This window comes from Perca flavescens, chromosome 4 (assembly GCF_004354835.1).
Source record: "Perca flavescens isolate YP-PL-M2 chromosome 4, PFLA_1.0, whole genome shotgun sequence".
Taxonomy (NCBI): domain Eukaryota; kingdom Metazoa; phylum Chordata; class Actinopteri; order Perciformes; family Percidae; genus Perca; species Perca flavescens.
This window is the reverse complement of record NC_041334.1, coordinates 34,450,571-34,464,975: the sequence shown is the minus strand read 5'-3', so window position 1 is coordinate 34,464,975 and position 14,405 is coordinate 34,450,571. Positions and strand designations below refer to the sequence as shown.

Here is a 14,405-nt window from a genome sequence, read left to right as displayed (position 1 = left end):
TGGCTCATATTATGGTCAAACAACACTTTATTCACAATAACTATCAGCGCTCAGGTCTATGGAAATATTTGCTAAGAAAAATCAAAGAAATAACAAAGGCAAGTTGCTAAAATTCACATCAATAAGTATTACACGGTTGTGTTGTTCCTCTGGCACAGAGTAAACTATATATTCATTAAACGTACAGGCGTATCTCTTCACAGTGAACCCTTTAAGTGCTTTTCCGATGTAAATAAGGACAAACATACATAGTTGCGGGCAATGACATTTCTCAAGCTACATTTTTCCCTACAAGTTCATTTTGTCAAGCCATATCATACAAGGTCTGCCTCTTCAGTATTATAAAAAATATTGTAAACATTTATATTAATTGCACAACATACATTCAAATACATACTGTACTGTACAGCAAGGTTTTACTTCTGTATTGTTATCCTGTAGCACCATGTATAGCAAGCTGATCAAACTATATAGATAATTCTACAGTGATGGTAATGACAATACAAAGGAGTAAAACGGCATTTACTAATGACGCATTCTGCCAGTGGTCAAATATTCTGGAGGTTTGGATTCTATCATTGTGAGATAGTGGTTACTGCAGGCCTGTTCAAAGTGTGGCTGACACTGGATGGGGTTCAATCAAGGCAGGCAATCTGTAGTCACTTCACATCTCACAGCTTTGAGTAAGATGATGCTTAATAAAAGACATTCACCAGCGTTAAGATTAACTATAATACAAAAGATCATGGCGAAGAGTTTTGTCGGTCGTTTAAAAGTCCATATCACTTCCATGTGCAGACACATCGATGCAGAGAAAGAACATACTGTATGTCTTGTTACTCCAAGGACTAATGATTTAGTCAGCATGTGCACAGAGACATCATGAGGCCATGACAATATTGAGTAGCAGCAGAGTTGACATGTAACTCATCATATTTCCACCCAGTCCCATATGTCATGAAAGAAAGCTGAATAAAGCTGATATATATTATGTACAATCAGTACTGTTAGACAGAATGGCTTGTGGACATCAAACCATCCCACTTGATTCACAGCATCCTGTTAATGTTAAGGTTCCAGGACAGCTGGGGCATAACAGATGATGTAAATGAGAATGAAATGTGTGCGAAGGTAGAATTGACAATTGGAGAGTCTTTAAGCTTCCCCTCAGTCTCAGCATCTCCTCTGCCTGGGTGAGAGTAATGAAGAGCAGCTCTCTCAAAAATGAAAACCCAGATAAGAGTAAAGTAGTATCTCAGGTTATGGTCCATCGAAGTGTGGTCAAGGTCCTCAGGTATGCCTGCACTCCCCCTTCTCTTTCCTTCGCTGGAGGAGGCCAATGTGGTGGGTTGTGGGATGCAGGTGGTTAACCAACCCACCCTTCCCAAATCTGCCCTCTGTGCAGGGAAAACAAAGACTGTGAATTAAATGTGCCACCAGTGGCATTCACTGGAAACCATGGCTCCAGTTGTGATCTGGTCCTACTAACACTGCTAGGAAAAGTAAGACATGACAATAACAGGACTGAGAACACAACATAATAAGACAGTGTCACATCTGCATTGCTTTATTTTATTTTATTTGAGTAAGTAAATGAAAAAGATGGTGTAGCTTTGCAATGCAGGTAAATGAGAGTTACTGTAAGTATAGGAGTACAGAATTACAGTAAAGAGGAGAGAGGGGAGCATGCTGCTAGGTCATCTAACCAAGCTGAAAAAAAATCTGGATGGAGATAGGAGTAAAGCTTGGCTGACTTCAAAGGAACAGATGGGTTATGACAAACTCACAGCGATTTGGAGGAAGGCTTCTTCACTTTTGGCCTCTTTCGGCGATGAACTGGCCTGAAGCATGCACAGCACATATACATGTGCAGGGCAAATGCACGTGCATGGAGACAAACACACAGGTTTATATACACACACACACACACACACACACATACATGCATGCGCACACACACACACACACACACACACACACACGCACACAGCAGAGACAGGCAATTAGGCTTTATTACAAAAAGGTAACAGCAGAAGCTGAAAAGCAGGCTTGCATTTGGCCCTCTTTGGCTTCTGCATGCTATAAAAGCTTTGATCACAACAGTAAGGAACCTGTATTTCATTTTCTTGACTCCGCAGATGACTGGCAGTAAGAAGAAACATAACCAAAGACACACTAGGGAGGATTTAACCTCCCAGAGTTCAAACTGTAACATGAATTCCATCTGCCGTGTTTATAAAAGTAATCAACTGTGCTGTAAGAGAAAGAAGAAAATACCTGTATTCACTGAAGTAGTTTCGCTCTTTTCCTCCTAAAAGGAAGTAGGGTAACATTAGTCTCAGTCTGAAATTACTAGGGGCACTATAATCAATCATGTTTGCCTTAGAAGCTTTTTACTCACCCTTCTCTGGGTTGCATTGCTTATGTCCCTTGCAGCCCCGTAAGTCCATGAGCTGTTGGTGCATTGCATTCAGAGCATTGCGGTCGAGGGTGCTGACAGCATTTATCAGCTACAGTAATAATAAGGGCAAAATAGTCAGCAAGTGCTTTGGAAACTCTGGAAAATCTCTGTGCTCACAGGAATGTACTATGAATCATGTCGTGGGATCATTTTATAGTTATTATTGGTAAGTTATTTATGTATCTGCCATAGAGTACAGTGTGCCTGTACAAATGAAATACCTGGTATGGGTCATTGTTGAGGTCAAAATACTCCAGGAAACCGGTAGCAAATTCACAAAACAGGAAGTTGTGTGTGTCATTGATGGTCCTTAGGCACCAATAGGTGTTATTGTTGGCACTGGTGCATGCACAGAATGGACCCACTGAGGGAAGGAGGGAGGGAGTGGGAGTGGGTTAGGAAGGGTGGGGTGAGAGTGGAAAAATAAGGGGTATTACAACAGTGTTTAAAAATATTATTTTCACTATACCTGCTTTGGAAAATATTTAAAAGTTCCACAACGATATTCTTCAAATCTATTCATACAGCCATATGCTATTCCTTACTTGTCCAGAAGGGGGCTGTCTGCCAGTGATGGTTGTCATGGGTGAAGCAAGTGAGGCCAGGCATGCTGCAAGTGTCGTTGTTTTGGAGCCTCTTGAGGAATTTACGTAGTTTCTTTCTGCGCTTCTGCTCCTTCTGCAGCCACTGACTCTGTTGCTTTGATGGCATTCTGATGGGAACAAAACAAATTCAATACAGCGAGACTGCAAGAGGAAATTGCCAAACAATGTAAATCTTTACCTGACGGAGTGCATGCGCCCCGCATTGAGCCTGGACGTCTCTTTTTTCTTGAGGAGATAACTGTAAAGACAAAAAAAAAAAAAAACTGTCACATTATGTAAATAGCTTTTTATGCAGATTACAGTGCGGTTCGGACACATTCTCACCTGGGAGTGTTACACTGGCATTCCTCTGGCCGCACCTTTTTCAGGTGACCTTTGACATCACGCAGGTTCTTGATTTTGGTCTGCAAGGTTTCAATCTAAACACAAGAGGAACAATCACACGAAGCTCATTAGCTACAAGCTACTAAGAACCTGTGAAATGGGTTTTATGAGCTTTAATAATGTCGCTGTACCTCATGCTCAATGTGCAGTTTGTGGTCTTTCCATGCTTGAAGAGACTTGTAGAGGCCTCCGTCACATTTAACTGTGTCATTCATAAGAATAGAGCACCTGCAGGATTAAAAAAAAAAAGCACAATAGCACTCAAAATCCTCAAATTATATTAATTATTTTATTTCTCTCTTTTATCACAAAAAACATTACACATTAATTTAGACTGATGTACACTGTAGCACCTGTAGGTGACTTTAAGAGCTTCAGGTGGTGTGAGTTTATTGCTGGTGGTGGGTTTGGGTGTGACTTCCATGCCACTGAACTCTTCATTGTCTTCCTCATTCCCCACTACTCTCTTCCTGTCTGTGGCCCAGCTGCTGTTCCTGGAGCCCAGAGGCCGGTAGCCCTCCTCTAGGTCTACGGCATACAGGTCACCATCCAGCTCGAACGACACAGAGCGGGCCCAGCGCTTCCTAGAGACAGACTTACTGGATTTCACATCTGAATGAGACGAGACAGAGGGACCTGAGTAAGATGAAAAAGAGGGATGGTTTTTGATGCTGAAGATCAAGATCTATGATGATGTAGACAAGTGAAGACCAGCACACGACAATAGAAAATATTGATGATTCGTTCCATGCTCTCGGTATCATATTCCATGAATCGTTTGAGCCCTATGATTACCACATGTCTACTCTAGTCCACCACTTGATGGCAGCACAGCCACATGCTCCTCATCTCATGAATACTTCAAAAACTGATTATTTTAGCCTGAGATTAATGGCCCTGTTTGGCAAGTTTTGTAGGCTACTGCAAGGACATTTCAAAGTAAAGCACAAATGTCTTTCTGAACAAAATCAGATCTATCAGTTACTACCAGAACAAAGGTACATGTGAGTGACAAGAGGAACTTACTCTTCTTGGTGAGCAGCCTCTTCCTCTTCAGGACGGATGTTTTGAAGCCCACATCGTCGCAGTTACAGCTGTCTGAGTTGGACGTGGGAGACAGCTGCACGTGGGAGGCACCGCTGGCCATCAGAGCCTGCATACGTGGAGCAAAGAGACTGGCCATGCCCTTGCACTTATACAGCCTCAGCTTGCCAGTCGGGTCCTCCACACACTGCCACTTCTGAAATAAGGCAGAGGGAAATTTCATGACGCCGGGTGTTTAGCCTTGCACTGTAGCATAGCCTAATTGTTGATGCATAGAAACCAATTGATTTAAAATGTTCTTTATTGGGTTAGACTCAAATTACCATACAAAGAACCCTAAAATGCAAGAAATACTCCAGATCAACAGTATTAAAATATTCTTATAATATTCGTATTAGTTTTTTTTTAACAAACCAGAGTGTTCTTTACACATACACGTATTCACACACATTATACTCAGCGCACTGAATTTTGTAGGATTAAAAATTGAAACCATGAGAGTACAATGAACCATGAGAGTACAATGACTGCATATTATACTCAGTAAATTGTCAAACAGATTGCAAATTATCACCCTGCATGAGCTACACTCCATGTTGTTCCCCTGAAACTTTAATAACCTCTCCCTCTTAGCTCCTGCAGGTTCAGTACCTGTCCTGGCTGCTGGCAGGACGTCTGGTACTCTGCTTTCTGGCACAGGTCCTTCACCCGCTGGTATTTTGGCAGAAAGTTCTCCTCTTGAGCCATTTCCTTCCCATCAGCTCTCTTGTGTGGAGGCTTCCTAAAAGAACAGGAAAACACATGCATTTTCAAGCAACCAAAGACAAGGAGTCTGATGTCACCAGAAGACAGAAGACAGTGCCTGGACTGAGAACATGTCCTGCAAAAGGTCAATCAATAAAACATACCCTCTCTCCACAAGGAAAGAATCTCTCCATGTTTTACTCTTCCTGTTCAACTGGAACCTGGAAAATAAGAAATGAAAAATCCTGTCAGACCACGCTGTGATATTTACACTGAACCAACATGCACTCCATTTTCAAATGCCATCCTTGTGTAGCACTGACAGGAAAGTGGTTTATATTTGGATTGTAAAATTAAACTTTACAAAGTCCAGGCAAACTTTTTTTTTGGCAAATAGCCATCTAACCTGCAACATGATAAATGCCATTATTGTATTGTCTTTTAAATGCTGAGCAAAATAATTGTTGTGTGTGTTCACCTATTGACTGGCCTGTCTGTGTCCAGCAGCTTGAGGATAGACTTGCCATCCATTTCTGCAGGGATAGCAACACCGGCCATGTCCAGCAGAGTCGGTGCCAAGTCAACATTTAACACTATATGAGGATTACTGTAGGGAAGCAAAGGTGAGGTATATATTATATTTTTCATTGGAATTTGGTAGAAACAAAAAATAATAATAATAATAATAATTTATACTTTATTACATGTAATCCCTCAAGGGAAATCACAATATCATAAATCTCGCACATATAATACTGGAGGACAGTATCTATTCTAGACATCAGAATATTGAATGAATAAGTCTGTCACTCACATGGCACCTTGCTCCACATTAGGTCCTCGTACGTAGAATGGAACACGGATATCAAACTCATAAGGCATAGATTTGCCCTTGACCAGACCAAACTGACCAATATGGTAGCCATGGTCTGAGGTGTAAATGAGGTAGGTGTTGTCCAGTTCCCCTGTCTCCGCCAACATGTTGTACAACTAGGCAGGAGGATATCATTCATTACACACTCACACAGTGTAAAAAGTTATACTTCATGTTTGAGAGCTCAAGTCTCCCGTGCCAGTTTTAAGGAAAAGGCATTGAACAATTTACCAAGTGTGTCAGTGAATACATTATACAGTCCCAGTCAGAACAAGCACAGATCTCTCAGGAGTTGAGACTGTCAGATGAAATGTGTGTGTGTGTGTGTGTGTGTGTGTGTGTGTGTGTGTGTGTGTGTGTGTGTGTTTATGTGTTTAAGCATATGTCTATCTGCCTGCATGTCCCACCTACCTTCTCCATACTGTCATCCACAGACAGCAGGGTTTGCATCCTCCTGCGCTGCAGCATGTTGGTGAACTGCATGTGGACGGGCTTCATAGCTCCTGTGTAGCGTAGAATCCAGTGTTTGTCTAGGTTAGGGGCATAGTTGTAGCTGGGAGTTCTGAAAGAGGTAGATGACAGAAAGCACAAGCTAAACCACATAAACAAAACCCAATGCGGTGTACTTCACATTTCATTTTTGTTGCTTCTTTTACATCATAAAAAGAGAAAATAACAAAGCACAGCACTCATTCCAGTATATGTCACTGTAACTCCCCATACATTTGTATTCAGTTTGTTTTTTTCCATCTCTCCACGTGATATAGCTGTAAATTGGATTATACAAAATGTACCAGTGTGTGTACAGTTACATTGTGCATTCACAGTAATGTTCTCTGCCTGTGTCTGCTTATGTCTCCTATACTTTTCTTTCTAATGTAGCAAGAAAAAACTGTTTATGCAACGCTAAACTGGAGGTTACATAAACCATGTAAAATGCAAAGCACAGCAATCGATTGGCCTGAACACAGTGAGCAGAGTTTGATCAATAATTAACTCCGGGCTATATGGAACTTTAATTATTTGAGAATAAACACTGCTAAATAGCTAATGGGATCCTTGAAGAAAATGTATTTAACGTTTAAAGCGGATCGATAGGACTTTTAAGAAATGTTAATGTCTCACAGCCTGGTCCACAGTGGCAAATCTAATGTAGTGTAAAGACGTGTCTGCAAGGAGCTGAGGTGAGAAGAAGGTTTATCACCAGAGTGGTGCAGGACTTTTACTGCCTCTCTCTCTTCATTTGGTTGATAAGGGCAGAGGGGGATCGAGTGAAAAAAATAGCCACAGAAGCGCCCTCAGAAAACATCACCCGAGGGATAGCAAATTTATGGAGAAAGAGCAATTAAAAGTCAGTACAAAGACACCAGGGCTGAATTTCCAGAATGGTCTGTGTGTAAAGCCTGCATGGCACAGGTTAATGATACTGGAGGGATTAGATGAAGCAGGAGAAGGGTGTGAGGGGATTGGAGAGAAGGGGCAGAAACTGCAGTCTCATTACTGGGCTTGGATCTGTCTCTTGAAGCCAATATCAGGCCTGGCATTAGCCAGCAGCACTAGACAGCCAGTCAGGAGCATGGAGGGTCAGGAAGACAAAGGCTGAAATGTTCAGGTGCGCCTATGTGTGTTTGTGTGTGTGTGTGTGTGTGTGTGTGTGTGTGTGTGTGTGTGTGTGTGTGTGTGTGTGTGTGTTTGTGCCGAAATAATTTCCTATGCATTAAACATACATCATTCATGCCTCTCTTTGATCATGGCTGACAAACCGGTACAAATTAGCAGTGCTCATTACAGATGGAAAACTAATATGAGCCAAATAAACTGGAGTGAAACACTGGCTGTGTATGGAGAGGGCTAGAGCTGCCAAGAGCATACTGCAGGCTGAGGAAGATAAGATCGAGCTGGGATTATGGAATTTGTGTCATTCTGGGTCAAATGAAAGGAAGCGTGAACGTGTGGATGACTCATATGCAAGCAAATAGCTGTGGATGCATGAAAATGTAAAAAAAAAAAAAAAAAAAAACTTGTGTTTGTCTGCTTTGTCCAACATAAACCAAATCAGTACATATTAAATGAGCAAAGCCAGTCCCGTTCGAACTAGATGAGTATCCCATAACAATCTGGAGCTCACCGCTTAGTTGATCATATAGCGGGTTCTATCATAGAGCACTTATTTTCTTACATGTGCTGTGATGCGTTGGGGAAGGCAGTGCTGTACTGCGGAGCGGAGTCCTCTGGACCGTGCGGAGCAACATGGCTCAGGACCATCATGACAGGACGGTGAGGGTACATCCTCTTAGACATACGGAAGTAGTTAATGCTGTCGTTGGTAATGATGTCTGTCAGGTAGTCCTGTGGAGCAAGCAGACATTGTCCATCAGGTACTCAGTGAGTGACAGAGGGAGTGAAAGAGCAAATGTCAAAACCTTCAGCACTATGCTGGGCCAGTGCCCATTAATAGACCTGGTGTGTGTCAAAATACATTTACAGATTCATAACGTATGTTTATTTAATGTGTTTAGCTGCTTAAAATGTATGGATAATTGCATTATCTCAAAGCAATCTAAAAAAATCTTTGTTTGAATTTTACTTTCATGCATGCAATCATTCTGTGAATGTGTCAGAATTATGACATAATCGCCCTCGTCAATCGTTATTTTGCATAATTGTTGGATTCCACGATTAAGGGAATTTAAAGCCATTGTTACAAATTTGGCAAAAATAGAAATTGAATTAGATGCGGTTCCATCAGCTGGGTAATTAGGTTGTCAACCTGGTGTCGATAAGGATGCAGCAGTGCGTTTGACAGCTCTGGGGAAAGGTATGCTGGAGTTGTCGATTCCATGCAGCGTTTCTAATTAGATAATTCCCATACAAATGTTTGGATGAAAACATGGTGTTAAAGGATGGTGGATGCGCTCAGAGCAGACAGCTGCTGGTGACTGGAGCAGAGAAGAAATGAACAGTAAATCTGTCTAGTAGTAGCAAATGTACAGTTAAGGTTTCAGTTTCTCTTTGATTAAATGCTGCATTAAAACTGACTTTGTGTTGCCTATTAACTTTTTAAAATAAAATCAAGCCTCCTTCTACATTAATTAACTGTCTTACCATTTTTTCATTACGTTCGGTCGGCCTACAGTTTTGAACAGTTTTAGAGCAAGTTTAAATAAATCATTTTGCAGTGGGTAAAACATTGCTAAAGCAAACTGTTTAAAATTAATCACACTCCTTTTCCAACAATTGCATCATTGGAATTAACAGAATGGATGTTGGTCTAGTTGCAAAGCCAAACACAACAGCAACACTATGTGGTGTAAAATGAACAGAATAAGACAATTAATAAACTAAAATGTCACAATTGTGACAGCTTTAGGTAAATGTGATATATTTCTCAGGTGGACTGAATAAATACCTTTGAGTAGTCACCGCTGTGTTTCTCTCGTACTCCGTTCCTGCAGAGGGTGTAGTTGTAGAAGCGTGAGTTCTTTACCAGTGCTACCCATTCCTTCCAGCCAGGGGGCACATAGGAACCGTTGTACTCATTCAGATACTTTCCAAAGAAGGCTGAGAGGGAATAGGCGAGCAGTATGTTAAGTTTGGTCCACCAGCTTAATGCATCTGTGAATGGACCTGTTTGAATCTACTTTTGTCAGTCATGGTTCAGACTTGAGGCAATCACCTGTCCTGTAGCCAGAGTTGTTGAGATATACGGCAAAGGTGTGTGGCTCGTGGTGGGCCTGCCACGAGGGTGAGGAGCAGTTTTCATTGTTGGTGTAGGTGTGGTGGTTGTGCACATATTTCCCCGTCAGGATGGAGGATCGGGACGGGCAGCACATAGGCGTGGTGGAGAAAGCGTTGGAGAAATGCGTGCCGCCCTTCTCCATGATGTGCCGAGTTTTGTTCATGGCCTGCATTGAGCCTGGGAGAAAACAGGGGTGGGGGGTTGTAGGAAGGGTTAGGAGGGTGAAAGGAGATTCAAAGGCAGAGGAGTGAAATGAAAGGGACGCAGGAGGATATAAAGCGATTGGAGAAGAGAAAAAAGAGAGGTTGAAGAAAACAGAGTGAAAAATATAAATATAGGGCACAAGGGGGAAAGAGCAAAAACCATTATGGACAGGGTAAGAGAAAAAGAAGGGGAGAAAGTAAATGAGGGAATAGATCTTTTTGGTAAAGTGTAACCCATTTGGATTCCTGTGTACTAAAAGCTTTTCATGCTGATGGTGATTGTTTGGGAAAACAGATGCTTGACCATAAATTCCTGCTTTTCAATGGGAGTCTTCTCACTAGCGATCACAGGAGGACAAAAGATGTCACAGAGGCCATTATGCAGCCACTCCAGTCCAATACGCTGCTAAAGGACTTAAGCGGGAAGGGAGATGGCCAGGGTTTGGAACCCAGACAATGGAAGCCATAGGCCGCCCTCATTTCATGCCAGCATTGGAGGAGTTGGCAAAGGAAGCACATGACTTTGAGTGGGCCAGTTGTTGTGGTGCCAAAAGGCAGCATTAGGCTGACTTTCACTTGCTGATGCTGTTGGATACACATGGAGAGAATACCCATACCCATGGGACATGGACATAAAGCAAACAGAGCGAGAGACAGATGCACAAACACACAGTAAGCACTCACATACAGTATATAAGGATTAATGAGGGGAAATGTCTTACCCAGTTCTATGTCCTGATCATCAGTGAGGATCAGGATGATGTTGGGTCGGATGTTGCGGAAGTGGCGGTCCCTCTGCAGGCGAGTCCTGACGCGATATCCAGACAGGTAGCCAGAACCCTGGGCCACAAGAAGGATTTCCCCCAGGACAAGAAGGAGGAAAAGAAGAAGGAGAGGGGCAGAGAGCCCCTGCCCTGCCATCACGCTACCCTGTAGTCACCTCCTCAGTCCTTCGTTTCAAACACAGGACCCTCACTCAACCTGAGAGACAAGACACAGAGCAAGACTGATAAGAATAAAACACACACACACACACACACACACACACACACACACACGCACGCGCACGCGCACACACACACACACACACACACACACACACACACACACACACACACACACACACGGAAGAATAGCAGATGCAAGCCTTGTGCAGCCATTACAGGGTGCTCTTCCGTACAAATGCACCCGTTTGGGCTGAGCTCAGCTCGTTAATCAATCATTAATGATGCATTAGAGTGGTGTCATTGGCTGGGGGTAATGATCTCTGGTGATGAGCACATGGCTGGGACTAATGGGCCCGGGCCCAGGGCCAGCTCAGAACCCACCTCCCCCTGAGAGGGTTAGAGTGGATATGAGGGATGTGGGGGAGGTGGGGTGGAAGGAGGTATGGGGGGGTAGAGGAGATGAGGGGAGGAAAGTGAAGACAGGGGTCAATGAGCAGAGTGATAATGTGAAGAGAGAGCAGGACTTCAGTTCTAAAGATTTGGAAAAAAACACAGACTTTTTGATTTAATTTAAGAATTTGTTTGACATTTTAGGCCTTTACTCAACAGGACAGCTTAGACATGAAAGGGAAGAGAGATGTGGAATGACATGGCGCAAAGGTCCGCAGGTCAGAACCCAACCTGCGGCCGCTGTGACGAGGACTGAGCCTCTGTATATGGGCGTTAGTCTACCAGGTGAGCTACCCAGGCGCCCGAAAACACTGACTTTAAATTTCACCTAGTGAGCACACAGTGTGGAACAGAAACATATGAAAGTATCTGTCAAAAGGTAAGCAGTTAATATTAATGTGGCAATATCACCAAGGTCAATAAGAGTAAACTGCCTCTAGACGTGCAGAAAATTGCAAATTCTGCTCTCCTTTGTAAGTTTAACATAATAATTAGAGTTAAGTACGTGTTCAATAGAGCTTTTTCATAATTAATCTCTACATGCAATTCACCAAAACTACACTACAATCCTATTAGTTCTCTAATAACTCTTCTTCATTAAAAGTACATCCCTCTGAGATTATCATGGCAACTGTCAGTTATAGTCCCTTGCAAACATGTAGCAGCAGTACCTGACTATTTTAAAGCAAACAAAGCGTGAGGGTCGTTACTTTACTACTTTAGATTCATACGGTTCAATCATGTTCACTACATAATACATCTTAGCAGGTAAAGCAAGAACCTGTTTTGAAACATTGACTATTAAACCTTCGGGAGTACAATTGTTTTTATCACATTTACTTTTAAATGAAAATAGGCTAAATAAAAAGACATTATTTTATTCCACATATCTTTCATTATAACACTAACTGGTCAGAGAGAATTGTCACTAGCGCGACATGGGATATCCTGCACAAAGCTATTTTTAAATAGCCAAGCCACTGTCAATATAATACCAGCAATCTCTTTTTTGTGTGGCTTTTCCGCCTTTATTTAACAGGCCAGCTGGGTGAGAAAGGGGAGAGAGAGAGGGAGAAGACATGCAGGAAATCGTCACAGGTCAGATTTGAACCCTGGATCTCTGCGTCAAGGCATAAACCCCTAAGTATATGTGCACTACCCACTGAGTCAACCCGACCACTACCAGAAATTTTTTTATTTACTTTATTCAAATGGCAGCCCGCAAAACCACACTGTGATCAATTGACGAATTGCAGACTTTCCTCTGTTTGGCTGGCAACTGATCCAGCGAGAGCTAGACGGAGCGAGTAACGTGAGCTGTGTCGCGTCAAAGACAATGTCACGGCAGTTTTACTTGGCATCGCTATGACGATCAGCTAAGACTTCCGCCTACATTTATGGGGTACTATCCGCAGTGTGAAACAAAATGGAGAAAAGCACCTGAGTGAGTCGAGTGGAATTGAGTCAAGCAGAAACATGCAGTGGAAATGAAGCATAATTAAAGCAGCAAGAAATACACCTCTGTGACCAAAATCATAAACACAGTTTTACAAGCAGCTGGAGCATCCGTGCGCCCACTGAGATGCTCCACTGTCAGTAAAAAAGGTGGGGCTTTAGGCATGTGTGTGTATGCATTTGTGAGTCCACAAGGAGTATGTGGCCAGAAGATGAAGACAATAACAACACAACGGCAGCCTATGTCTGTAGGTACTGCAACTCCTCCTTAACAGCAACCCGACTGGAATACAGTTAGATGTGGGGATAAGCAGGCACAAATAAACAGATACACACATGCAACCGCGCCTGGATGCACACATACACAACTGACGGACTTAGAAAGACAGGATGAAGCTCTTAAAAGAATAATACATCTTAAATAAAGGGAATTTGTGTTTGGTAGATTATTTCTCTGTGGTAACAATGCTTTTTGGCAATAAATGTTATACCGTTGGAAAGCCTGTTTAGTTCCTTTCAAATGGTGCCCCATTTGTAAGGAACATGCATTTGTGGGATAAGCAGCAGCGCTGAGCATGTGGGTTGCGCCCATGAAAAATTTGCCAAATCTTCTCTGGTGGAGGCAGCGTGATGGTGTGGGGCGGCATCTCCCTCACTGGAAAAACGAGGCTTGTCATCATTGGAGGCAATCTCAATGCAGAGAGATATAGAGATGAGATTCTGCAACCAGTGGCAATCCCATATCTCCACAGTCTGGGACCGAACTCTATCCTCCAAGATGACAATGCTCAGGGGCGAGGTTTATCAGAGACTAACTCCAGAATATGGGAGTGGAGAGGATGTAATGGCCTGCCAGCAGTCCTGACCTCAACCCCATTGACCACTTGTGGGATCAGCTTGGACGTGCTGTTCGTGCCTGAGTGACCAACACAACCACGTTGGCTGACTTGCGACAAATGCTGGTTGAAGAATGAGATGCCATCCCACAGCAGTGTGTGACCAGGCTGGTGACCAGCATGAGGAGGAGGTGCCAGGCTGGTGACCAGCATGAGGAGGAGGTGCCAGGCTGTCGTGGCTGTGTATGGTTCTTCCACACGCTACTGAGGCTCCTGTTTGTGAAATGAATAAATTGTTCAATTGCCAATATGTCTTGTTTCTTCAAACTTCAATCACCCAATCCACCAAACACCCAACGAGTCAATGGCAGAATAAGCTGTTTGGCATTGGCAGAGAAGATTTCTCATGGGCGCAACCCACATACTCAGCGCTGCTGCTCATCCCACAAATGCATGTTCCTTACAAATGGGGCACCATTTGTAAGGGAACTAAACAGGCTTTCCAAGGGTATAAGAGTTATTGCCCAAAAGCATTGTTACCACAGAGAAATAATCTACCAAACACAAATTTCCTTACTTTTTGTGCTAAGTTTATACTAAACATTTAAGAGAAGAGATGATTACAGAAAAAACTTCACTCCTCTGTCTAAGACAAAGCTCCCT

The 14,405-nt window shown here is 42.8% G+C and overlaps 1 protein-coding gene across 7 annotated transcripts in view; it reads right to left on the bottom strand.

Moving 5' to 3' along the window:
* Window positions 1-9: 9 nt before the first annotated feature.
* sulf2a (sulfatase 2a) overlaps window positions 10-14,405 on the bottom strand; it is a 51,119-nt gene continuing 36,723 nt past the window's right edge. For 5 of the 7 annotated variants that reach the window (XM_028576893.1, XM_028576894.1, XM_028576896.1 and 2 more), the window contains 20 exons: window positions 10,777-11,035; window positions 9,789-10,028; window positions 9,522-9,673; window positions 8,292-8,461; window positions 6,524-6,674; window positions 6,053-6,228; window positions 5,717-5,845; window positions 5,403-5,459; window positions 5,146-5,275; window positions 4,477-4,690; window positions 3,804-4,086; window positions 3,582-3,678; window positions 3,391-3,485; window positions 3,245-3,304; window positions 3,007-3,173; window positions 2,683-2,825; window positions 2,402-2,510; window positions 2,278-2,311; window positions 1,788-1,841; window positions 10-1,397 (listed from right to left, as the gene is read on the bottom strand). In XM_028576893.1, coding sequence (XP_028432694.1) covers window positions 1,367-1,397; window positions 1,788-1,841; window positions 2,278-2,311; window positions 2,402-2,510; window positions 2,683-2,825; window positions 3,007-3,173; window positions 3,245-3,304; window positions 3,391-3,485; window positions 3,582-3,678; window positions 3,804-4,086; window positions 4,477-4,690; window positions 5,146-5,275; window positions 5,403-5,459; window positions 5,717-5,845; window positions 6,053-6,228; window positions 6,524-6,674; window positions 8,292-8,461; window positions 9,522-9,673; window positions 9,789-10,028; window positions 10,777-10,975 — 2,691 coding nt within the window. In that variant the 5' untranslated portion in view covers window positions 10,976-11,035 and the 3' untranslated portion in view covers window positions 10-1,366. The remainder of the gene's footprint in view (window positions 1,398-1,787; window positions 1,842-2,277; window positions 2,312-2,401; window positions 2,511-2,682; window positions 2,826-3,006; window positions 3,174-3,244; window positions 3,305-3,390; window positions 3,486-3,581; window positions 3,679-3,803; window positions 4,087-4,476; window positions 4,691-5,145; window positions 5,276-5,402; window positions 5,460-5,716; window positions 5,846-6,052; window positions 6,229-6,523; window positions 6,675-8,291; window positions 8,462-9,521; window positions 9,674-9,788; window positions 10,029-10,776; window positions 11,036-14,405) is intronic. The other 2 variants (XM_028576897.1, XM_028576898.1) reach the window with 2 other exon arrangements.